Source organism: Otolemur garnettii, unplaced genomic scaffold, assembly GCF_000181295.1.
Source record: "Otolemur garnettii isolate 467f Iridium unplaced genomic scaffold, OtoGar3 scaffold00006, whole genome shotgun sequence".
Classification (NCBI taxonomy): Eukaryota; Metazoa; Chordata; class Mammalia; order Primates; family Galagidae; genus Otolemur; species Otolemur garnettii.
The window spans coordinates 23021273-23047994 of record NW_003852401.1 but is presented as its reverse complement, the minus strand read 5'-3'; the positions used below and the strand labels follow the sequence as shown (position 1 = coordinate 23047994).

At 43.0% G+C, this 26722-nt stretch overlaps 1 protein-coding gene across 1 annotated transcript in view; it reads right to left on the bottom strand.

The window, feature by feature from the left end:
* Positions 1-16500: 16500 nt before the first annotated feature.
* GLIS3 (GLIS family zinc finger 3) overlaps positions 16501-26722 on the bottom strand; it is a 448158-nt gene continuing 437936 nt past the window's right edge. Inside the window, exons 10-11 of the mRNA XM_012813159.2 lie at positions 18029-18211; positions 16501-17226 (exon numbers count right to left, since the gene is read on the bottom strand). Of these exons, the coding sequence (XP_012668613.1) occupies positions 17090-17226; positions 18029-18211 (320 nt within the window). The 3' untranslated portion in view covers positions 16501-17089. The remainder of the gene's footprint in view (positions 17227-18028; positions 18212-26722) is intronic.

Sequence of the window (26722 nt, the reverse complement as noted above, 5' to 3'; positions counted from 1 at the left end):
TTACAGTTTGGCCAGGGCCAGGTTCGTACCTGCCATCCTCGGAATGTGAGGCCAGTGCCTTACTCACTGAGCCACAGGCACTGCCCCATTTTATTTTTTAGTAATATATTTATATCTATTTATACCTATGATAACTATTGTTATATTAGAATATATTTTGGTCCTCTTACTTTATGTTTTCTAGCTCTTATACTTCCTTTTGGCTTTTTCTCTCTATTCTCCTTTCTTTGCTTTATTACCTTCAAAGCACTATGTCATTATGCCCTTGTCTTCTTACCTTTAGTGCTGTGGTTAGAGCAGCACCATGGCTTGAAGTAGTCACCAAGATAATTGAAAAGAGTAAGTAAAGTTTTAGCAAGAAAAAGAAAGTTTATTAATGACTTTCACAGCAAGGTGAGCCCCGTCCTAGTGACAGCACTCTCTTTGGAAAACATAGTTTTGGATTTAATACACAACTTTGAAGATGATCAACTGCTCTTGGAAATCTCTCAGGGTCTTACTTAACACTGTTCTCAAAACGATCTACATACAAGGTCTTGAAAACAACCCACCTGTAAGGTCTTAATTAGCCTTATTTCCATAATAGCTCAGTTCAGCCTGACCCAAACCAGTTCAAAATAGCCTAACGATATGCATAGTCTACCCTGCCCATATCTAGTTAACTGAGTAGCTAACTGTTGAGAAGTCTGATGTTATTCTGATGTTCATTTCTTTATGATTGAGTTGCTAACAGTTGAGAAATCTGATGTTATTCTGATGTTCATTTCTTCTCTTTAGAGTATTGGTAATTTTTCTTTGCCTTCAATATCTTTAAATTTTACCATATTCAGGTGTCAGTCTTTCCTCATCTCTTGTGTTTGGCAGTATATGGCTTTTGTAATATATAGTGTTTCATTTTTATTCAATTCGGAAGACTACATCTCTATTTTTTAAATGGTTTCCTTCATTTTCTTTCACTCTTTCTAGAATTTCTAGCTTCTACTTATATTTTCCATTTCTCTTAGCTTTTCTTTCATATTTTCTTTCTTTTTTTTTAATCTTTTATAAGACCTTAATAAGAGCTTCTATTTCATTAACTCTTTTTTTAGCTATATACTTCTTATTTTTTCCAACTAGTTTATTTTTAATAGTTAATATTTCTATGTATTTTTACTTTTTTGTCTGTTGTTCCATGTTGGTAATATTCTTCTCATTTCATTATGTATGTTAATAGACCTTACTTGAAATTTTCTTTTATCCATTCTAATTATTTCTCCTTCAAATGAGGTATGTTTCCGTTTGTATTACTACACAGGAGTCTTGCTATTTTGGCCTGTGAGCTCTTGTCCTATGCAGGGGTTCTGGGCTCTGTCTGGCAGTGTATATGTAAAAATGCCAGCAGCCAGCCCTAGTTTATCAGTGCTGATAGGTGTAAGGAAAAGAGTGAGATTTGTCCCAACTTGCAGTGCCCCAGAAAACTACCACACCACAGCTGACCATTACTGGTTTTTTTCCCCCCATTCTATCAGACAACTCTTCATAGGGTTTTAACTTTAAATCCTTAGGCCAAAATAGCATTGGGAATAGGTAACCTCCCTAGGCTGTACTAAAAAGCCCTGGGCATGTTGAGGGTGGGAGTGGAGTAGAGAAATGAAGGTCTTTGGGTAGTTAGTCACTCCCTAGTGGTTTTCATCAATTTCTTGTCCTAGCAGAAGTTTTCCCTTGCTCTCATACTCCCTAGAATTAATGGATAGAGTTGTGGTAGCTGATTTTTAAGTGAAAAGGCAGGCAATATTGGTCTTAAAGCAATTCTTGGGAAAGGCAAGAGCAGAGCGTAAAACCGTAGTTGTCTTCTTATCCTCTCTTGATGCCTTTTCTCAGGGCTATGGTTACCTTCCTCAGATACTGTCCCACGCTTCATCTCTCACTTTAGCTCAGCACTGACCTCAGCAGTTTCTCAAAGTTTCAGGTTCTGTAATCCACATTCCCCTCTCGCTTTTTTAGTTTGTGTGAATTTGACTTTGAGGAGGGAAACAGCAGCCTGCAGTAGTCACCATCATCCCAGGAATTAGGAGCCTTTATTTCTTTTTCCTGACCTCCCTGTGCTGCACATGGTCTCCACTCCAGCACACAACCAAATGCAAGTGTTGATAGTGGATGTTCTTCAGTCCATGGTGTTACTGGGGATACTAAGGCATTGCTCCAATATATTATGAAAAAATTTAATAAAGCCATTCTGGATTCCCAGAAACGACTACTGATGATCCCACTAGTGACTAAATCCAAGAACTTGTGGAGCTCATAGGGGTAAAATTCAGACAAACACCTTATCGTCCCAGGAATCAAGTTCAGAAGTTCAATGGAATGCTGTTGGATGTTAAGCAAGATGGATGAGAATTTACAAGCTCACTGGAAAGGGGTATGTGAAATTCCTGAGATGTTAATAAGTAGTCTTTTAAAAACAAAAATAAAAATGTGGTGCCGGGGTGGTTATATGATCAGCAATGTTTCATAATGGGTTTTTTTAATTGGAAGTTTTGGATAGAGGAAAGTACACACAAATAGCACATTGGGGGCTTCTACTCTTAATCTCTAAAGTGTTTTAAGCCCCTCATCTCCCTGCCTGTATAAATGATGATTCTTCAGAAAGACTTAGCTTCTAGGGAGAATAAAAGTCACATAGAATGCTCAGGTTGGGGCAGAGATCAGCTGTGGCACTGTAGAGACGGCCTTTTGTGGAAACTCACAAAAGATAAAGACCCAAGTCTGAATCACTGACAACTCAAGAATAAATGCTGCAACAAGAACTCATGATGATAAAGACCAGAAGCAGGTCTGCCTGATGATAGCTTAGTCAAGACAGGTTTTGATGAGGGACCTGTTGGCTGAGGTTCACTATCCATATACTATTGGTATGTGGCAATCCTGAAACTCCTGAGCTTTCCTTCACTGTTAGAGTCACAAATCTGGCTCTCAAAATGTCCCAACTCATTAGGCTACTGTAGACACCTTTTATAATATATGCCAGGCTCCCAGAGACCCCCAACTTTTGAGCCCCTTTCATCATTTCTGTAGTACCTGTTAACTAATATACTGAGTGCTGGTGATAATTGATCATACAAGGTTGGGTAAATTAGGATTAGGTGGGTGCCCCAGATCCCCTTCTTTGTGGATTTGAGCTCCAGATTGATTGCATATACATCTGTATCTATGTTTGTGTCTTCATCTACATCTATTTATCTATGTAGGTAGAGAGACTGGCTGATTTACTCTATTTTCTTTCTTTAGATTGGTTAACTATAACCCTTGGAACATGAGATGGCCATCATTTGCCAGTTATGTGAATCAGAAAAGCAAAAGAGGGAGATTTGCAGAGATAGAAGGATAGAGCAAGTAGGCAAATGTGAATACAAATGAAAGGAGAGAGAGAGCTGGGTTAGATTTTCAGTTCCATTCCTAGTATCTCATTGCACCTGCACCCTGTGTCTTGTCAATGACATTCCCTTCTCAACTTAAGCAAACACAGGATGATTTTGGTTTCTTATAAGTAAAACATGGCTTGCTTTTGTCTGGCTGTGCATAATTTCTTCTTCTCTAATAGCTTAGCTTTACCCTGAAGTACTCCACTCTCTGCACCAGTCCTGAGGTGGAAGGCCAAGGGAATTAATGCAAAGAGGAGACACTTGGGCATTGCTCTGAGTGGCTGCAGCCTCTTTGAGTGGAGGCTCCCCTGCCTGTGTGATCATTGTGGTTTTCCATGCTTCAGGGTGGCTGCCTGTGGACTTCAGAGCTCTCCTGGAACCTCTCTGTGGTAGCACAAAAGTCTGTCTTGTCAAAGGTCACTTCCTAGATCCATCTTCATCTTAGTAAATCATTAATAGTGCCACTTCCAGGTGGACTGGCCATGGTTGCAAAGTCCTTCATGTCTTGGAAAGGTGACAGCAGGTTTCATAGCAAACTTTCCAATGAACATAGCTGGGCCCAGGAGGGAAATGAGCCAAGAGGAAAATCAATCATGGATTCTGGAGAAAATCTTGGAATAGGAAGCCAAGTGACAGGACAAAGGCATGTCAAGACTGGACAGATTATCTGCTTCAACTCCTTGAATTTTACAGGTGGGAAAAGGAAACCATATTTCTTAATTGCAAGCCATATGACAGGCACACAATCCCTCATGAACTCTGTCACTCAGATATGATACTCATTGACTAGATGAATAAACTGAGGCGCAGAGTGGTCAAGCATTGTGTTTAAGTGGGGGAGATAGAGTAGATACTGAGGCCATCTCATTCCAGAGGTCAACCTCTAGGCAGAAGGGACTTGACTATGGTCACTCAACTAGAGCCTGGTCTCCAAATACCCAGACCAGTGCTCCTTATGTCTCCTTATACTGCCATTGTCATGATGCAGTTCATATGGCTGGAGCAGCACTAATCATAGGCCACTTGGCCAGAACACAGCCAGGCAGGTGAGATCTACTGCAAAGAGTAGGATCCAGAGCTCAGGATACCCCATAGCAGCTGTATCTCCATTGTGGGCTGTGAGCAAGCAAAGCCAATAATAACGCAGCATAGCCAAGTTAAGTTTTAATAAGAGCAAAGATCCTAGTGTGGGCAGAAGTGATCAGAGAGGAAAAAAGAGAATCCAGGCTACTTGTCATGGTTGTCTTATTTGCTAATTGTTACCTTGAATAAGGCACTGCCTCAGTATGTCAGTTGCTCTGAAGTATTGAGGGAGGGAGGCCCTGGGACTAGACAACACTCAGGGACTGAACTCTGAATTTCTCAGGCAGCCATGGGAGCCTGAACCATGAGTGGACCTTCCCACCTCGGATCCTTAGTCACACATGAACCCCTTCTGAAAAGGGACTGAAATTTGGCCATTTAGAAGTCTAAGAAGTAAGCACAGGGTCTATTCATCAAAAACAGAGAAGATAATTTGGAATTGATGATAGAAGACCCAACTGTGGGGTTGGGTAACATGGATGTGCTGCACCACGCCCCACAGAGACTGTCTGTTTAATGTGCCATGAAGACTTGCAGTAGGGGAAAGAGGGCATTTTTTTAGTACAGTGGGTCACGCTATATACATGGGCAACACAAAGGACCGTACTATACAGATGTTCCATTACCATATACAGAGACATGGCTTACACATGTTCATTGCTGACTCTAGACCATGGCCAAGTCAGGAAGCACTTGGATTAGAAATAACAATGCATTATTTTATTTTAAAAAGTATTAGACTACAACAAATGTTTGCATTGTGTATCATTTGCTGTCTGGCAACTGTCAAGGTATTTATTGAGTCCTGATGCTCTGACACTGCTTAATGATTTTTCGTGGACTTTAGAATCTACAGTGTACATCTTCTCTCCTGATATTTTGAGTCTGTTGACTCTAAGGCTCTAAGAATTCTCCAAACCTGACTCTAATATTTACAGGGCCTGGGGCAAGATTTGCAAATCGAGGCCTTATAAATGCATAGATCTAAATATTTAAAAATTCCAAAGCAAGCTAACAAAACCTGTTAAACAAAAATGCATCCTCTCCTCTTATCTCAACAAATATACTTTCATAACAACCTGGAAGGCCAGGGTTTCAGAATATTAGAGATTCCTTGGATATCTTGGCCAGAACATGGTGGCACAAGGAAAGACAGTCCCTGGCCTCCAGCCTGTAACCCATCTCCCTTCCCTTTTAGGCCCCTGGTTTCCTCTTCACCTATGAGGAGGCTTTATGTTCACATAGGGACATATCAGTCTTTATGGATAGATTCTTCCACAGTCCCATACATAGCCCCTCCCTGGCTACCCCTCAGGCCTCAGGGTGTACACACTGGAGAGCTGATTCACTCTTAGGGGAGGTAGTTGTGAGAAAGAAATACATGTTGGCCCTGGAAGCAGCATAGGGCCATTTTGACAGGGAGTTCTTGGGTTTCAAGTGCCTAGAATGAGTCCAGAAGGGGAAGGAGAGTGGGTTCTGAGTGGAGATGTCCCTTTAGCCACATGAATTCCCAATTGCATGGGACAGGGAGTGGCTGGGGGATGGTCCAAGTGGGGCCCTTTGAAGTGAAGGGCCCAGAGAAGGAGGCCCTCTAATTTGCTTTTAAAACTGTATTTCCCACAAGTATGTAACAATTAAAAATAAATATAATTTAAAAAATAAATAAGTAGTATTATCCTTTTTGATGGCCCCAGGAAGGTGCCAAAGAAATATCTGTGTGCACCACAGGTTGTGCTGAGTTTAAGACAAAGAGACCCTTGGAGGACTTTATGACTTGGGTGCACTCTGGACTGGCTCATTCCTTCCTGCTTCTGTGCACTAATCTCAGAAGATGGTCCTTGCTGTGGTCTCTTCATAAACCATCATTCCACACAGAGTGCAGGAGCAATGACTTTTAAAACATGGCAATGACCCTTTACAGAGTTCTTAATGTGCAACCGGGACTACATAAAATAACCCACATATTTCCCACATTGCCTGTGAGACAGGAGAAATGATTGCTGCTGAAAGACGAAGACATGGGCTCAGAGCAGTGTTTAGAAACTTGCTACTCACACTGAAAGCATGTAAGCGGCATAGAACAAGGTCTGCTTGATGCCAAAGCCTGTGCCCTTTCTTGCTGCCTCCTGGGAGAAAAGAAAAATCAATAGGTCATCCACCCCTTCTCAAAAAACAAACAAACAAAAAACCCAAAGCAACTGACCACTTTTCTCTAGGGAGGATTATGCTAGCCATGAAAGAAAATAGTCTTGAGATTTTGAAATCCCAGTGACTTTGTGTGTGTGCCCAGCATATTCTTTATTATAAACTGGGAAACACTGATGGGGCACCTATACTTTCCCCCAGTGTCTCATGTGGCAGGCACAGAGCTATGCTGCTCAGATCCCCAGCTACACAGCTTGTGGTTAGTTGACAGTGTTAATTCTTTCAAGGTCTGCCTCAGCTTTCCAGCTCTCTGGAAGGACCCTAGCAAATGAGTGGTCAAGATAGTGATAGCTGAGACAATTTTCTGTGTGTGTGTGGCGGGGAGAGGGGGGCAGTCTTAAGCAAGGGCATGGTACTATGGCCTAGCTATTTCTGCCCAACACGGGACTCTCAGTCTTTGCTCCAGAGCCTCTGGATGGGTTGGCAGAGCCTCTGTTTGGTGGCGTTACAGTACTACATATGATGGTGCCCTCTGCCTTATCCAACTTCTGCCTTGTTCTATTCACAGGTGTAACTCTCCAATAAATCTTTTCAACACCCAACTGTCTCAGCAGAGGCTTCCCAGAGAACATAGCCTTCCACAGAATCTCATGCTTCACAGACAACAGCAACAACAACAACAACAACAACAAAGAAAAGCATTTGAAATGACAATCCATTGATTGTCACCACCAGGACAGGAATATTTGTGTCTTTTCTTCTCTATGTTTCACTTGGCACATACTGTTTGGGATGGAGCTCAGTAAACAATTGCTCAATGAATGAGAGAAATCCCAACAAATCTCTACATTGCTCATTTTGGGATCAGCCAGGTCTAAACTAGTTCTTGTATTTCCCCCTAGTTCACTACCTCCTCTTCCTGCTACACATCCAGACCCCTTCCGTCCACCCTCCTCCTTCTCTTTCCCCTTCCTCAGTTCCTGAGAATTCATGTCTGGCACAGTCCTCTGTGCTCAGAACACCATCGGCAGTTTCTCCAAACCACCTTCTCATCCCCTTTCCAGCCTTTCCCCTCTTTCTCAGGAAGCCAGGAACCATTTACAGCCACCATTTCCACCTATCAGGAGCAAATGCTGATCCAGGCTGGGTTCTACTCCCAACCCACTCAGAGTGGGCAATGTCCCCAAAGAGCTTCCTAAGGAACACCGGCTTGAGAAGGTGCCTTAATTTTTTTTTAAAGTGTTGGCCCAGTGGAGGAAGGGGGCCTCATGCCTGTAATCCTAGCACTCTGGGAGACTGAGGCAGGTGGATTGCTTGAGCTCAGGAGTTAGAGACTAGCTTGAGCAAGAGCAAGACCCTGTCTCTACTAAAAATAGAAAAACTGGGGGGAGGGGGAGGGGATGATTGGCAGAAGGAGGAAGGGCATTTGGTGGGATCTCACCTAATAGGCACAAAGGGAGGGTGTATAGCATGCCCCCTGGGTGAGGAGTTCTTTTACAACTGGATCTTTACCTTGGAAGTGAGAGCAATGTAATCTAAAAATTTATACCCTCATATTAATTTGAAATAAAAAAATAAAAATGGAATAACTAGTTGGGTGGTGTGGTAGGTACTTGTAGTCCCAGCTACTCAGGAGGCTGAAGCAAGAGGATAACTTGAGCCTAAGAGTTTGAAGTTGCTATGGGCTATGATGATGCCATGGCACTCTACCCAGGGTGATGGAGTGAGACTATCTAAAAAAAAAAAAATCACTACTAGGTGTCAGGCATCATGTTAGGTTAGGTCTCTACCTACATTCTTTTTTAATTGTGGTGAAATATGTATAACATAACACCATTTTATTAACCATTTTTAAGCATGCAATTCAGTGGTTTGTTTTAAGTACATTCAAAATTTTGTGTAAACATCACCACTATCCATCTCTAGAACTTTTTCATCTTCTCTACCAGAAACTCTGTACATGTTAAATAATAACTTCCCATTCTCTTCTTCTCCTAGGCTCTATGTAATCACTGTTTATTTTCCACCTGTCTGTATTTGACTATTCTATGTGCCTCACGTAAGAGGAATCAGAGTATTTGTTTGACCTATACAGCATTTGGGGTTTGGCCTATTTCAGTTAGTACTCTTGACTTTGGGGTTCATTCATGTTGTAGCATGTATCAGAATCTCTCTCTCTCTTTTTTTAAGGCTGAATGATATTCCCTGTATATATAGATCACATTTTATTTATCCATCTATCTGTTGTTGGGCACATGGGTTATTTCCATCTTTTGGCTCTTGTGAATAGTGCTGCTAGGAACATTGGTCTATAAGTATCTGTGTTTGTCCCTGATTTCAATTCTTTTGAATTAAGAGTGGAACTGCTGGGTCCTATGGGGATTGTATGTGTCACTTTTTGAGGAACTACTAAGGTGTTTCCATAGTACTAACAAGGTGCGTTTTGGAAATAGGGTTCTCTGGTTGACAGATGGCATCCCCTGACTCTGACCTGCAGGGTCACAATGCACATTGGCATAGAAATGGCTCTGAGAGGTCATGAAGTTGAGACACTTGTGCAACTTTCACCACTATTCCCCAAACCAATTTGATGGTGGACTCTTTTTGCAGAGTAACTGGTAGCGTACCATCCGCTGCTGGTTCAGGAGGTAATGTTCTGAGCACAGCAGGCCTACATGGGCAGGACTGTGGGTATGGAAGAGGAGGTCATGGAAGAATTACTCAGAGCACAGAGATAGGACCACCTCTGACTCACAAATTGTCCTGTTGGGTGACTTTCCTTCTCTTAAATGTTTTGCACATGTTCTGTGCCTGTGAGCGGTTCTTTTACAACTGGAACTTTAGCAGTTCTGCTACTTAGCCTGTGGAACTAGCTCAGACACTTCCCTCCTGTGGAAACTCTCACCCTACTGTCCTTTCTCTCCAGGCAGGATTCGGGAGCCCCTTTTGTGCTAAGCTTCTATTGTGTAATATTGCCCTGTTAAATGGTCTGCCTCTTCCACTATACCAAAGGTGGTCAACTTTGAGTTTGCCCTCCCCTACCCCCAGAGCTTATTAAAAATCTAGATGCCTTCATCTCACTAAAAATTCCAACTCAGTAGCTCTGAGCTACCCCATTTAGTAGCTCTGGAATGTACATTTTTAACAAGCCCTAGCCAATCTTCTCATACAGGTGATTCCTATAATCCTTTTTAACTCTGTAAAGATCAGAGCCACTTCTACCTCTGTTTAATTACTATAACACGTGGTAGGTATGCAATAAAGGTTGAAGGAATGAAAGAATGAACATATGAATGAATGGATGATTGACTGAATGAATAAAATAACCCTATTTTCCTCCTCTGTAAAATGATGAGCTTGGGGGGCGGCGCCTGTGGCTCAGTGAGTAGGGCGCTGGCCCTATATACAAGGGTGGTGGATTCGAACTCAGCCCTGGCCATCTGCAACAAAAAAATAGCTGGGCATTGTGGCCAGCACCTGTAGTCCCAGCTACTCAGGAGGCTGAGGCAAGAGAATTCCTTAAGGCTTCCAGGCATCCTCAAACTATGGCCCGCGGGCCACATGCAGCCCTCCTAGAACATTTATCTGGCCCGCCAGGTGTTTTTGCTGCTGCTGCCTGTCCTGCTTAGCAGCCAACTCATCCCGGGGCCCACAGTCCGGCCCTCCAATGGTGTGAGGGACAGTGAACTGTCCCCTTGTTGAAAAAGTTTGAGGATCCCTGGTACTAAGCCCAGGAGTTGGAGGTTGCTATGAGTTGTGATGCCATGACACTCTACCAAGGGTGATGATAAAGTGAGATTCTTTCTCAAAAAAAAAAAAAAAAAAAGATGAGTTTGGATGGGATGTTCTTTAACCTTTCTCCTGCTTCACCTTTCCTTTACATAATTAGGATTATTTTACCCCAAATCCTATATCCTGGCAGCTTTAATATCAGAACTATGCATAATATACAAACTCAAGCCCATGAAACCACCATGGAGGCCTGCTGAAGAGGATCAGTCCAAGCTAATATTTAGCCAATAAGCCAAGACCCATGAATAACCATATTTTTGAAACTACCAATTTTTATCACAGGCTAGACACACAAAAAGAGGCAAATACTTGTGCCCTATGAATTCAGTTTCATTCTTTCCATAGTGTGAGTTCAATAGGCAGCACTATCAGCACTGACAAGCCCCTGAGTTTGGGAATTAGGGAGAGAGACATTATGGGAACTCAGGGCCAGGAAGGGGCCTGGGTATTCAGCTGCCTTCCTATGGCATGGAGGGGGCAGACTTTTAGCACTGTCAGGGCCCCTGACTCTGCTGGAGCCACTTTTTAGGGGTGCCTTTGAGCATAAAATCCCAACTTACTTGTCCTTGAGAATGCTGCCGGTTTTCACAAGAGCTGTGGCCCAAGAAAAATGAAGTCTCCCATTACTTATAACCTCTCAGCATTTCAGAGGAAAAAGGTTGGCTGTGGCTGCCAAGATCCAGCAAATATTTGGTTAGCTTGGAAAGAATGGGTGCTCATTTTCCAATTCTCACGGATTTCTCTATGCCCAGTTCCTTTTATTAAAAACTTTAAATCCAGAGATAAAGTTCGAATGGCACTCCAGGCTCTACGCATTCATCTGTTTCCCGGGGAGCAGAACCCAGGATCTAAACAAAGAAGAGCTTAATCAATAGAACTCATGAATTTCCTCTAGGAACAGGACTCAATCTAGCAGAATAAGCAGAGGGGCTCCTATCTGTGGTTTTCTTTGAGTGGATATTTATGCGAAGGGCCTGGGGAATGCTCTTCAATTGACGAGGGTCAGCAAGCTAAGGCCCATGGGCCAAATCCTGCCTGCTGCTTTTGTTTGTGTACTGCTTGTGGATTAAGAATTTTTAAAAACCTTTTTATAGAGTTGAAAAAAATCAAAAGAATATGACATCTGAAAATTAGATGAAATTCAAAGTTGTGTCCATAAATAAAGTTTTATTGGAACACAGCCATATCCATTTGTTCAGCCACATTTTAGCTACAGTGCCAGAGTACTTGAGGCAGAGACCTTATAGCTCTCAAAGCCAAAAAAAGGTCCTATCTGGACCTTTGCAGAAAATGTTCATAGACCCCCCCCAGCAGGGCCAATATTGTTGTCTGAAATAAAATCTATAAAACATATAATCACATTTAAATAATTATAAATTAAACCTGTATAACCTAACACTTGAGTCAAAAAAAAAAAAAAGCATTGTCCATCTGCACTCTAGAAGCCCCCGTGTGCCCTCTCTCCCTGGAGGAGATCAGGATCCGGGTCTTTGGGATAATGTCTTCCTTTCTGCTCTTTAAACTTTAAACCATCTAAACGCTGTAATTGCATTTTGCTTATGTTTGAACTACACATACAGATTAACACTGTACATTTGCGTTTATGTCTATTTGTTTCTCTCACATGGTGTGTGAGTTTCAGCTCTCAGTTGTGTGTGGCTGTGGTTCTGTCATTTCCTTTGCTGTCACTTTGATGGCATTTTACTATGTTACTTGGGCAAGATTCATTTATTCATTTTATTACTGATGGAGAGTTGGGTCATTTCCAGTTTGGGCTATTGCGAGTAACATTGCTACGAACATCTTGTATCTGAATTGTCACTGATGAAAGAGTCTCTGGAAAGAAGTGGAAATCATGGGTTGTCGGGTGTGGGGACCTTCCCCTCTACCACTTAATGCCAAACTGTTCTCCAAAGAGGTTGAGACAAATCGGATCCTTACCAGCGCTCTCCTTTTAGGAAGCCGAAGAGTTCTTTGTGCCGTTTCAGTCAGCACTGTCTCCACCTCCCCAGCCCAGAACCAAATTTCATCTACTCTCTGACCCTGAGGAGCCAGACAAGGTACGTGGGACCACGGTCCCTTCTGCCATCTTCCCTTGGAATAAATTCTCCAGTCTTAAAACTGTAGGAAGAAAACAGTCACCTTTTCAAGAATGATTCTTGAGATGTGACCTCTCTTTGATTCATGTGCTTTGCTAGCAGACCACCACCTATCAGAACATTCTGACCACCCTGTCCCAGCTACTGATGGGAGCTAAGGAAGAAAGCTCGTTACAGCCAATGGATCAGGAAGCTCTAAAGCCTCTACAGTGGACAGGATGGGAGAAACAGGGAAATGGTAACTGCCACTTTCTCTGGGTAATCAGAGGGCTGCAAACTTCGGGGAATGCGCTCACAGGAAGCTGGTTGTGTCTTCTCCTGCAGGGTTGTAGGAAAAGAGGGTCAAAAAGAATCCCCTCCTCCAATCGCCAGCTTGTTGAAACCCCAGCACCTGGAGCACCAAGCGCTGGAGGCATTTCTGAAGAATGATGTAGCGCTGCATTGAAAAGGCACAAATAAACCCCAAACCCTAGCACACATTTATCCAGTTTGCGAGGCGGATTAATAGAATAACCAATAAAACATGTATAAAAGCTTTAATTAAATCTGATGAAATAAAACTTCATGTTTTATTTATGGACACTCCCAACATGTAAAGGATTCAGGGAGACATTCATTTTACTGCCATTTCGTCCTCATATCTATAATTAAATCCAGGCTGCAGCTCTGGCCCAAAGCAATGCGGCATTTTAAAGCTGGCCTTGGACATTCCCTCCCCCCATCTGCTTTTAATTATAATTACCATCCCCAATACTGATGGCAAAACAAAAGAAAATAAAACAAACAAACAAACAACGGTTGGTTGTTGCCATTGTGTTTTAAAGCGACATGCTGAAGGAGGATTTCAGGCAGGAGGGCGTGTCCTCTATTTCCAGTTTTATTCTGTACCAAGTGCACAATCCCTTCATTTTACTTTTGACATAAAAAAAGGACTTCATGAAACAAGACAAAATAACTTATGATTATATGAAACATAACTGTGACAAATCACAAAACTATACATATTAATAGAAAAAAGTGTACCTAATTCTTTAAAAGATTTATGACAATAAGCACCAGATGTGCCTCTAGAGTAAAATTGGCCCCATATCCAGGATGATATATGCAGTTCATTTCTCTACGTGAGTGTATATAACTATGTACAAGAGTCTGTGTGATTTATGGAAAACAGATTTCCACTTTTCCCCCCCAAAGTGCTTTATGTCAGCAACATTACACAGGATGCTTTGCTGTCTGTACAAAATAAATCTCTTCTTTTTTACACTCACCTTTTCTCCAATGAGTGCTTTTTTCCTTTTTTTTTTGCTTTATCCATGGCAAAAAAAAAAAAAAGTAACCGCAGAAATTCCACATCACCAACAAAAAGTGCCATTAAAAAATGCTGCTATAAAATGACGTGGTCAAAACAGTCCAATAAAATACCAAATAATTAAACTGAACGTTTACAGTCAGTATTTCCAATACTTCAAGGCAACTGGAAAGTCAAGGTTCTCAGATGTGGGAGGGATTTGAATTTATCCCTGTTCAGAACTGGTATTAGTGTCCTAGTGTGCTTGACAGCTGGTAATTTAAAAACAACTGAGCAAAACCAACACTCTGTTATCAGTGGAAACTATGCTGGGATCTACTGAAGGCTTTTTTTTTTTTTTCCATTTTATAATCATTTCTGTAATTTTGGGGAGACATGTGTAAAGGGAGCTATCCCACAGGACCAGCCAATATTTAAATAATATTTAACAGCTGATCAGAGGCTAAATTACAACTGACGTTTTGATGCAGTCCCTTTAGGGAATTAAGACAATGCAGCAAATTAAATGTCTCTAGGCATACTGATTTTTCTTTCTTTTTTTTTTTTTTTTTACGTAATAAGATAATTGGCTCCGGGCTGTGTGTGTTTTCACAAGCACTAGTTTTCTTTTTATAAAAAGAAGAATGACACTCTCTGTTCAGATGTTTATGAAAATGGTTACATATCAAGACTAAAAAGGCCAGGAAATGGAAGGGAATCATTTTTTTATAGTTTCCACTTACACTGCTACAAAAGTAATGATGAAAGCACATACAAATCTTCCGCAATGCTTTGAAAGCAAGCAAGGGACAAATTTTAGGATCAGGAGAGATTCTGGAATGTAAGAAATAATGTGTGTAGTAGTTTGAAAGGAAGCTGAATGCCTCATGTCCTGAGGCCCTGATCTGAAACCCTCAGCCATCAGTAAACACGAGGGGCATGCAGGGGAGGGGCTGCTCTGAGCCCTGCTTCCCGCAAGCCCCTCTGACAACATAAATGTCCCCCAGGGCCTGGGCCTCTGAGTTCCTGCCGCGGATGGAGGTCTGCTGCCTGGCCCTTCCCTGAACCTCCTAGCCCAGGTGAGGCAGGAAAGGGCAGGGTCCCTGTGAGATGCCACAGTAAGATCAAAGCCTGGCTCCCAAGAATCTCCTCCCAACCAAAGGAGGAGGTGAGCTCTGTGGTGTCTGAGGGCCAGCTGCTTGTTTTGCCCTCCTTCCCCCTTACTAATTTAAAGGGTAGGGCTGACAACATCCACCGCAATAACAACCTTGTCTTTTTGTCTTTTTTTTTTTCAATGCACAAATATGTATTTTGGATTCTTCATAAAGGTTTCCATATTGAAGAACGGATAAATGATCTCTCTGAAGATACCGAGTTTTCCTTTTAGTTTAGAGTGTGATAGAGAATGTATGAGTATGAGGGATGTGACCTACAAAGCCAGTGTTGTGTATGCGTGTGTCCTTGCTTAGGCCAACTGACACAGAGTCTGGGAGAAGGATGGTATTTTACGTGCAGCCTGAGAGCTCATTTATAAAGGAAGCCTGGTGCACATCCTTTTGGAGAGCGGACTACTCATCTCTTTTGTAGACTTCGATGTCTGCACGATAGCTTTTCTTAGAACACAGCCCACTAGTCAGAGAATCAGGATTGACCAAGTGCACAGTGAGAATGAAATTCACACTTGGCTCTTTCCTCCCCTCATTTGACTGCATGTTGGAATGAACTCCCGAATCAGGTGGAACCAGACAGGAAGGACTCATCTGTCCGGATGTGAACTGCCACGGGATCCCAAGGCTGACACCAAGCCGTTTCATTGCCTTGTTGAAGAGCATACTGATGTCAGTGTAACAAACAGCATGTTTCACTTTTGTTCAGAAAACATTTTTAGAAAGACAAAAGAAACTGTGAAATGTCATTCAGTACCAGAATGTCACAATTTACCAGGTCTTTGGGGTTGGCCAATTTTTCTAGCCTATGCCCTAAGACCTGGGAACTTTTCAATAGCTTTGTAAAGGTGTCGTAGGAAAGCAATTTTCTATTTAAGGTTGATATTAAATAGCTAAGTGCCCCATGAAAATTCTAGGTTTTCAAACCAGACATTCAGAAAAAGGATTGCCATCTTCTGCCTACCTTCCCAAGAGTCGATGGTCAGATAATAGCAGGGCAAGTCGGACCCATAATCAAGGAGAGGGCAAGAAGGTTGCAAAGAGAGGGTGGGCAGAAGGACAGGGAGAGACAGATGAATGGAGAGCCTGAAGGAGCGGACACCAGGCACAGTCACCGAGTATCAGGCACCCCTTGTTTGGTTATCCAAGAGGACCCAGGCACATGGCTGTGTGTCCCTGTCCTCATACCTTCTGGCATTGCTCTGAGCGGAGCACAGGTGGAGGCAACGGGCCAACCAGACAAACAACCTTTTTCTTTGAACAAGGTCTTCCAGGAGGAGCTGCGGAACAGTCAACCTGCTATATAGCACTGGCCACAAGGGCTGTGCCCACCCTGTCTCCCTCAGGTGGCCTTTGCTAACTGCAAAACCCACATTCCAGGGTGGGGCCAGGCAGAGCTACAGCTGTGCAAAATGTATGTAACTGAGGTGATTAAAATAATAAATTCCATCAAAAGAACAGACCTCTAAATATTTTTTCCTTTTAAAGTAGATATATCACAAGTCTTTAAAAACAAAGATAGGTTGCTAAAGTATAAAACCTTACTCGGCTGTTGGAGAAACATTAAGCAGCAGCTGGTTAGCATGTGGCTAAGAGGAAAGGCAAAGGGGAGTTTCCAGGAGTTGAGACCATACTATGCTTTGGACACGGATTTCCCTCATGTGCCCGGCTTGGCATCAGCTTCGAGGCAGAGCACTGGGTGAGGCAGCTATTGTGCCTCAGGCAACGGGGTTGTCCTTCCCTATTTGGAGTATTTGGCCAAGGTCATCCCCAAACTGCATTTTCAAATGCACATCCTTTCATTGGTGTCCTTTGAGGATTGACAGCCAGGAAGTAACAGGTATCCAGAAGAGTAAGAAGACTCTAAATTCCCTTTGAGAAGACAGTCCTGCTGGTCACCTGGTCCAGCAAACCCAGAGAGAAAAAGGAGCAACTGTGAACCTTCCTGCAAAGCCAGCTCTGACCATCCAGTCCTGCCCACCGAAGACCCGGCAGTGACTCTGCAGGTTGTGCTGACTGGGCTGCCATCCTTCCCTGCGCAGTCTGCGAGAGGACGAAAACAGAAGGCGGCAAGCAACAAGATGGTCAGATATGCAGTAGAGGCCAAGGGAGCTTCTAGCCTTCTGTGTGGACAGAGGAGAGCTGGCTGGGACAGCGGTCCATGGCGCTGAGCTGCAAGAATGCGGCGTCTTCAGGACCACTGCGGACAGACTCCCCAAAGAGGCTTGAGGAACTGGAAGGCAAATCGTACACTGGAAGAGAAAGAATACAGGCAGTCAGTAGCTGCTGCACCGCACTCACCACTGAGCAGCGCAGTGAGCAGGTCCCCTGCTCCCCTGGGCCAACGAGGCACCCACGCTGGTCTGGGCCTTCCAGGGGGTCTCTGTCCTCAGGGACCTTACTATGGGAGGACACTGGCTTGTAGGCTGCTTCTCAAACATGAATTGGGACAAAATACAGGAGTATAGAAAAGTGTTCTAGGGAAGGGGGAGGTGGTCTCAAGGAGGCAGTGACATCAAAATTGAGTCAGAAAAGAGAATGGAATTTTCACAGACAGAGAGGGAAAGAACATTCCAGAAAAAAGAAGCAGCAAAGAGAGAGAAAAGGAGACATACAGGGTTCAAAGTGCTGGCAACTCTCAGGTGGAGAGCATCTTGGGGAAAAATGTAATGGGCAGGTCTGGAGAGCTTGATGGGGCCGCCATGGGGGCTTTGAATGCTGTACTGGAAACTATTTCGGGGATTTGAGCAGGAAAGTGGTGTATTTTATCCTTTGGTTTTGGAGGGCAGAATGATGAAGGTGAGGGACAGATCCAGGGAGATGTATAGAAAGCTGATGCCACAGGATGGGAGAAATCTGATGGTTCCTGCACTGGGGTGGAAGTGGGGCTGGAGAGGGCTGAAGAGGAAGATGTAGAAAAGAGACAGTTCAGGGATAGTTCAACAGGACTTGATGGGGTCATGCGGTGGGTTTGGTCCGGGCCCGTCAGGGGAAACCCACCTGCTCTGTCCTGCCGGTTGGCCCCAGTGCCTAAGTCCCAGACACTCAACACACCTGCAATGCCCGAATGAGTCGAGAAGGCTCTGTGGAAAACATCAAAACCCGCCTGGCCCATGGATGTGGGGACCAGGCAGTCCTCAAAGGAAGGCACCACACTGCAGGAGCTGCCAGGCGGCACAGTTCTCTGGGAGTCGGGGTAATGCGGGGGGCAGAACGTCTGCAGCTGTCCATAAAATCCTGAAAGGCAAGCATGGCACTGAGCTCCTTTAGGGTCCCACAGTCCCACAGGCCATTCTAGTCCAGCTAGAGCCACGCCCAGCCTGGCTTCAGGTGACAAAGTGTAATTAAGTCTTATAGCCGCCTGTAACATCTTCCATGCAAGCATTTGAAATGCACCATTTGGGCTGAGGCCCTTCTACCTTAGAAGGAAGGGGTTCATGGCTTGTTAGCTCATAGTATTTTCATCTTGTGCTTTGTTACCTGAACTGAGATAGCTTCTTATCTTCCTTAAACTCTCTGGAGATTCTCAGACACAGAAGGCCTGACCTTCAGGGGATATTCCTACCCCAGTCCCTCCTACCAGGTTTTCAATGCCTCTTCCTTCACTTCCTCTATCCTATATTTTATTTTTGTTTTCTCACTTGGTGAAAATATGAAGAATGCAGAATGCTTAACCTTGAACAAGGTCCATGGAAAAAAAAAATGCATCCATCTGTCTTTCCAACAAACAAATTCATATATATGCATATGGTCCTCCTTATTTTGAATAGGTACATAGTATTCCAGTTGGATGGAACACTATGTGCTCTAATTTATTTAATGATTATTATTGTTCTTTGCAGTAAGTGGGAAAACTGGAAGTGAATAATATAATAAAGAAATATGGATAAAGATTTACAAATAGTTGAAAATAAGCATTGATCTTTTGGTAATTTTATTTCAACTATCCCTTTCAATTTTCTTCTCATTCAGTGGAGTTTTCCTTGGGGTTCTATGTCATTCTTTTCTATGATCCACAAGCCTTTCAAGACGCCTTACCTTTTCCTTCTTTCTCCTTGCCTCCTGATAAAGTTAAGCCAGTGGATTATTTTCTTAGAGTATAATGTGCTTTTAAAAATATAATAATAAAATGATAATCTATGCTTTACTGAAGACAGAGTTGTGGCTCTGCTGCTTTCTAACTCCATAGAGCATTGTGTCTGTTTCCTCAACTGTAAAATGTGAATCTCATTATCTACTTCACAGGGCTATTGTGAAGATTAAATGAGTCATTGCATAAGGAAGTCCATCTAAAATGTTTTAAAGTGCTTTATAAATGTCACTTATGGCTGATATCACTATTCCATTTTTGATGGAAAAAAAATGAGGAATTAAGTGCCCCAGGATTCCTTCCACAAATACTAAACGGAGATCTTGTGTTCTGCAGAACATAAGAAATTCTGCGCTGAGATTGTCATCACAGTGCTCGTGAGCATAACAGAAAACTGAAGAGCTGAAATGGCCAGTGAAAGAGGATGGGTAAGCAAATAGGGGCTCATTTACATGATGGAAATATGAAATAGCTAGCCATTGAAACACTTACAAGGAGTTTTTAACAACATGGAAAGACAGTTGTTAAGTTTAGTTTTAAAAAAAGGCAAGATGCAAAATGAATATACAGACAAGGCTCAGTGATGTGAGTCTTTGTATTGGATAATGATGGCAAGGTCCCATGTATGTAGTTGTCTTTGGGTATTTATTTTTTGTCTTCCTATTTTTCTGGGTTTTAATAGTGGTGAAGAGCAAGCCAGATGTGCTGGGTTCAAATCTTAGCTCAATTACTTAACAGCTATGTAGGGCTCACACATTACTTAGCTTCTGAGTGTCTCCATTTTCTAATTTGTAAAATGAGTTTAATAGGAGCAACCTCAATCTCTGAGTTTTGGAGAGTGAGTTACTATTTACATATTGTATAGTTGTATAATATACTAGTATAATTAAATTATAAATATTATATAATAGACTTTAATAATACAGCATGTTATTAAGTGTGTTATAATTCTCAAAAGATCATAATACTCTGTACAATTTACATAATATATATGTGTCTGCTAAATAAAGGAAAATAAAAACAGTACTTATTGTACAATGACAATACAGTTCTCAAATATAAAGTGTATTGAAGGAAGTGAGATTTTTGAAAAGAAAATAAGTCCTTCACCAGTAGCCAAATTTCAGAAAGAACACAGTAGCAGGCAAGTGGCCTACCCTCGGTTCCCAGGTGGAATCTTCTAGAAGATTCTTGGCCCACTGGAGACCTGGGTTGTATACCTCTTACCCATGGTTACTAGATTCTGCACTAATTTCTGATTTCTCCATTCACTCCAGTGGGGGCTCTAAACAGCAGCATGTTTGTGTGGTCTCAGGGAACTTGGGATGGGGAGCTGTGCAGTTGGATAGTTTCTTGCACTGATCTTGACTCTGGTACCTAGTGGTCAGGCATAGGGAGACAGGGATAGCTATGAGGAGGAAACATTACCATGAACTATCATGGCTGGTCTGTTGGAATGTAATGTCTCCTCACTGAGCAAAGTAGACAATGTCTGCTATCTATTCCCCTATGCCAGCTCTGCTCCTATTTGTCACCCACAAATTCCTTGATAGCACTCCTTAGTATAATATCACCCTTCCAAGAAGACATTTTTCACTAAAGTCCCACACCTCCACAAATAGGGACATTCATCATCAGGGACAATGACAGAGACTTTCACTGGCTTTTTGTGAAAACTAATTCATCCTCCCTTTCCTATCTTCTCTCCTGTTTCTGACAGAGAGCACAGAAATGTCACATGGCTTCAACCCATACTCAAGTGTTGTGAGGTAGATGTGTATAAGAGGTTTGTGATGTGGTAAAATATACCCAGTGAAGTTAAATATTAAATCTAACATTCTGGGCTCCATCTCCCAGTCTGGATCTGAGCACTGAGGGCAGAGGAGACTATAATTCCTGCCTGTGGGTGTCTTGGCTGACACAAGAAACTGTCAAAACCAGAATGGCCCCGCAAGCATGTTTTATCACTTTAACAGCCAACTCAAGAAAAGAAAATCCTCTTTATAAAATCCCTCCGTCCAAGTAGCCAGTTACTAGCGGAGCCAAATACATTGGTGTGGATGGTTGTGGCCACTTGAATCAAAGAGTTTTAACATATTCTCTTCCCAGAGCTATTTCCATTAAACTAACAAAATTAAAAAAGAAAATTCCATTAGGGTCTTGCCACACACACAGAGTCAGAGACAGCCTAACTCATTTTCTGATGAATGGCTCCTGTATTCCAGCCACTGGATTTCATGTAGCAAATTTGGAAAGAACGCTGCTTCTCGGACCCAAAGCAAAATGAGGCAAGATGTTAACACATTCTGTGGGCATAAAACCTAAGAGTGACGGCAAGGTCAGCCAATCTGCCAGTCCGGAGTCAACAGCAGTTATCAAGTGCAGATTAGGGTGCCACTCAGGAGACCAAAGAAACAGAGGACACACCCTGGACTTGGAGGACAGATAGTGCAGTCAGAGTGGGGACACATACATTCACAATCAGTGTAAGAACATATCCGTACATTGGCAAGAAATGTTAGTTATCATACTGGTTGCAAAATCGCCCCTCCACTTCAAAAGTTATTTTCTCTCCAAAAAAGGAAGAGGGGAGGCATTTGCAGATAAACGTCATTCGACCTCAACTACAGCTCCTAAAGGTCAAGGAGAATCATTCTTTCTCCTCTCAGTTTTGGGAAGTCTTTTTGTTTTCCCTTCTAAAAACAAACTTGTTTTTCTAATTATACAAATGTTTGAAGCTAATCATACCAACTAGAAAATGTATATGAGTATAAACAAAGAAAGGAAAAATTATCTTTATTTCCACGATTCAGAAATGGCCACACACACACACACACACACACAGAGTTTTGTTTCCTGTTTTTTCTTCTAATATTAATTCTGAGTTTCATCACATATCAGTGAAACTCATTCCTAAAAAGCCTTTCTCTCTACTGTGTCATACAGGTCACAGGTGTCTCCGTGATGATAGTGTAGATCATGAGTTCAGGGTCACTCTCCTGAAGCCGGGTGTGGATTTCCTTCCCAAAGAGGAAGGGGAGCGAGGGAGGGTAGAGGGCAAAGGAACTGCGTGACTAAATATGATAACAGAAGGGTATTCTCCAGGGCGGCACTGTCCAGTCAACGTTCTGTGATGATGGACATTTTCTCCATGGGTCTCTTGTCCAATACAGTGGACATAGGTGCTTATTAAGTCCTTGAAATGTGGCCAGTGTGACTGAGAAGCTGACTTGTACATTTTATTTGATTTTAATTAATTCACATTTGAATTGGCACACTTGGCTTGTGGCCACTGTATCAGATAGCACAGCCCTAGTGCAACCTGAATTCCCAGGTGGAGCAGACTGGAAATGTTTCTAATTAATTGACTGAAAGAAAAACATGTGACCCACTGTGATTTTAAATAAAATCTGATACATGATTAGAGTCCTGGCCTTTGAGACAGAAAGTATATTAGAGTTTCTATTACATCTATCTTTTCCTTACAAATTTACCACTTCAGTCTTCACGGAGGGAAGCGGGATACAAATACATCAGTAAGTAAATAATTACCACTCAACTCCTGGCCCTCAAGAGATTAAGCAGCGTTTTAGGCTAAGTGTCAAAGCACTTCAACTCTCCTGGAGGGGCTACTTTCTCTTCTGGAAGCTGCAGGAACAGAAGGAAACAGGTTACCTACTTTCTTTACCTCAGACCACGGGCCCAACTCATTATACACACTGCGGGTGGCCACATGCCCAGGTAGGTCTCCATCTTCCCTACCATACAATGGGAGTACGTCAACACAGAAGGTTCTACCCAACTGTTGATACACAGGCTTAGTAGTTAATACCATCCGCCTGTACTTCTCAAGGTGTTAAGTCCTGAGTTATGTAGATCATGAGCTCAGGGTCACTCTCCTGAAGCCGGGTGTGAATTTCCTTCACAGGCACAGCAGTTGATACACAGGCATAGCAGTTAATACCATCCGCCTGTACTTCTCAAGGTGTTATGTCATGATCTGTGCACTGAGTAGGCTTGTTTAGGTAGCAGATTACTCTGCAAAACAAAATTCTTGTTTTCTTTTAAGGTGAGGCTGGAGAACCAATGGGCACCAAGAAAAAATGCTGGATAACACTTACAACAAGGACAGACCTTTCCCTATAGCAGGTACGGCCTAAACTGATGAAAGTGACAGATCCACAGGCCACATGAAGCAGCAGGAGCCCCTCACGAATATCAGGAAGGTCAGGAAGGTTGCCTAGAGAGCTGCTTCTCCCACTGCATGGCAGGATCCGCAGGGAGGCTCCTCCCACACAAAGCCAGGGGCCCCAGACCTCTGGGTAGCTGCATATGGGAAAATGCTTCAACCCCAGGTAACCCAGGCTGTATCAGTTCAGGGATCCAGGCCAAGCACTGTACTTTTCCCCCAACGACCCAAATTTCAGGAGTCATCTGTTTCTTTTGACTTTTCAGAAGAAACAGTGACTAATGTGTGTGCTTGCCTTTACTGCCGCTGTGTTTTTGTAAAATGAGGATGTAACGGCATCTACTTGGACCGTAACCACAGGGATTAAGGAAGGTTCGTAAAGACTATCCAAGTTAAAGTGCTGAGCACACTCCTGACACCAGCTCACACTCCATAAATGTTACTTTTCATTTCTCTTTCTCTGTTCTAACACTCACTTCCTGTTCTTTCATTTGCATGACAACTGCTTACTGTTTACTAAGCACTTAGTCAAGTGCTGGGGACACAAGCGTGTATAAATACACTCCACGCCTCCTTGGAGCTTACATTTTAGTGAGAAAGATGATGAACATGTTAAGGGGAAATCAAGGACTGCAATACCATACTCCATATGACAATAAAAAAAGACATCGTCTTTAAAGAATGTATGCCCACAGATGCAGTTCTCTTCTCCAGAATGCCTTCAAGATAGGAAGAACGAAAAACAACCCACAAAGAAGTTTGGGCAACGGTTCTCCTTGTCTGACCTGTCCCGTGTGGGCAGGTACAGGAAGGAGGCTGTGCCCCAGCTGTGCCGAGGACCAGCCTGGCACAGCAGTTTTCCTGCCAGCGGTGCTAAGCAGCTCCCACCTGGGCAGGAGAAGAAGCAGATATTAGCAGTGGGGGTGGAGTAGGCAGCCCCTCAGTTTTGTGGTGGCGTGGCTGTTCGCTAGCCAAGTGAAAGGAAGGATGTATATTATGAGCTTTATGATTCTAATCATTTTTCCACAGAATCTACAATTTTGTGGGTTACTTTAGGAAATGTAACAATTTTGGCCACAGTGTATGATTGGTATGATTGCTGTGTATGAGGGGACCCCCGAGGAGCCTACGTGGTGAGCAGGTGGGCTGAAATCGGAAGCTGAGAGACAGAGATATATAAAGAAAACTCTTAACGCTCCCCCCCCACCCGACTCTCCTTGGCTCCTCAGATTTCTTTTTCTCCAATATTCTTATGGCTCTTTGTGGATTCCCCTTGACCAACCATCTCTGAGTACGTCCTATAAATCAAGTCAAGGGAAAGGAGAGTGGAAGAGACTTCCCTGAGCCAACTCACTCCTTGGGTGGTGCCCCCTGAGCTCCAGCAAGAGAAGAGCCACGTGCCAACTGTGACAGCCAAACATAACCAACTCCCATCATCTCATCCCCGTCACTTCCCTACTCTGGCTCCTCCTCTTCTTTCTCCTCCTCTCTGTGTCCCCTATTTTAAGGAACAATCCTACCATTCCCCCTCAGTTAGGCAAACCTGGATATGGAGGACCCCGGCCTAATTTCCAAGTTTAGAAGTTTCTGGCCACCTGGAAAAGAACTCACTCTATGTCTCTGAATGGCTTTATAAGTGGGACTATCCCCAGAGAATGGGGGTATCATTGTTGAATTCACTTTAGGGGCATCCAAGTCCCATATGTTCCAACCACTTTAACCAAAGGCACTGACCTATAACAAGTCTGAAAAGGTGGCTATTTTCAACTAGTATTGACTAGTACTCTGCCAGGATTCTCAAACTGCTAACTAAGAAGAGCTGAAGGATTCTTGGTTCCCAAAGATAAATTAACTTTCCAAAATGGGTGGGTGCACTACACATCTGTTAGAACGGTGAACGTCTGGGCCACTGAAACACCAAATGCTGTGAAGACGGGGAGCAGTGGCAGCTCTTGTTCACTGCTGGGGGGACGCAAAATAGCACAGCCATGTACCAACTAAACATACTCTTACCATAGACTTCAGCAGTTGGGCCTCTTTGCATTTACCCAAAGGAGCTGAAAATGCATGTCCACACAGAAGCCCACACATGGATATTTATAGCAGTATTATTCATAAATGCCCAGACTGGGAAGCAGCCAAGAGTCTCATTGGTAGGTGAGTGGATAAATAAACTGTGGCACATCCAGACAATGGAATATTATTCAGTGCTAAAGAGAAAAATCAGCTAGCAAGTCATGAAAAGACACAGAGGAAACTTAAATGAATATTACTAAGGGGAAAAACCAATTTGAAAAAGCCTGCATGACTCCAACCGCGTGACATTCTGGAAAAGGCAGAACTGTGCAGACAGTAAAAAGATCAGTGGTTTCCAGGGTAGGGGTGAACAGACAGAGGACAGAGGATTTCTAGGGCAGTTACAACTACTCTGTGTGAAACTGTAACAGTGGATACATGTCATTGTACATTTGTCAAATCCTAGAGAACGCACAGAGTAAGAGTGACCCCTAACACAAACCGTGGACTCTAGATGATAGCCAGGTGCCAACGTAGGTTCATCGATTATAACAAACGTGCCAGTCCTGTGTTAGATGCTGACATCGGGGGAGGTTGTGTACGTGTGTGGGGGGTTACTGAGGGGGCAGGGGCAAATGGGAACTCCTGCACATTCCACTAAATTCGCTGTGAGCCTAAACGTGTTCTGAAAAAGAAAGTCTATTTAAAATACAGGTGGACACACATGACTTTCTATTCCGAATGTCTGTATTATTTGCCTTCCCTACAAAAATATATGATCCATAAAGGCAGAGAGCTTGTCTGGGTTGTTTACTCCTACATCCACAGCACCAAGAATACTACTTGGTACAAGGTAGGCACTCAAGAAATGTTTTTTAAATGAATGAATGACAGGAAATCTTGGTTACTTTAATCATAACTGAGCTCTAGGCCTTTACTGAAGTGATGCCTTTTTTCCTCTCCATAAACCCTAGTACTTAAAGGGGGCAGATCCCTCATACTCTGTGTGGGGTTACGGATCGTCCCTGGCCACCCCACACTCTGTCACTGCTGCGAAGATGCTTCAGTTTCACTCAGCCTTTCAGTCTTGGGATGCAATGTCAGGGGGTGGAATGGAGGAAGGTTTGCTAAATCAGGGATTCTGCTTCCTGGAGAATTAAAAGAGCATGGGAAAGCAGATGACAAAGAAAACAGCAAACATAAGAAGAAATTCCTGCTAAAAATAATCCTTCTCACACTTTGGAAGTGGGAGATTTACTTGGGTCAACCAGCTCTCTCCCAGTTACTCATCTGCTTCCTGCCGACGTTAAAGCTCGCAATCACTAACCATGATAGATGATGAGATACCCCATCCAATCCCTGAAACAGTCTCTGAAAATACAAATACAGAGAAGGAGGAAGAAAACACTGCTTCTCCAACACTGTGGCTATTTGTGCAGTCCCTTTACTCCCT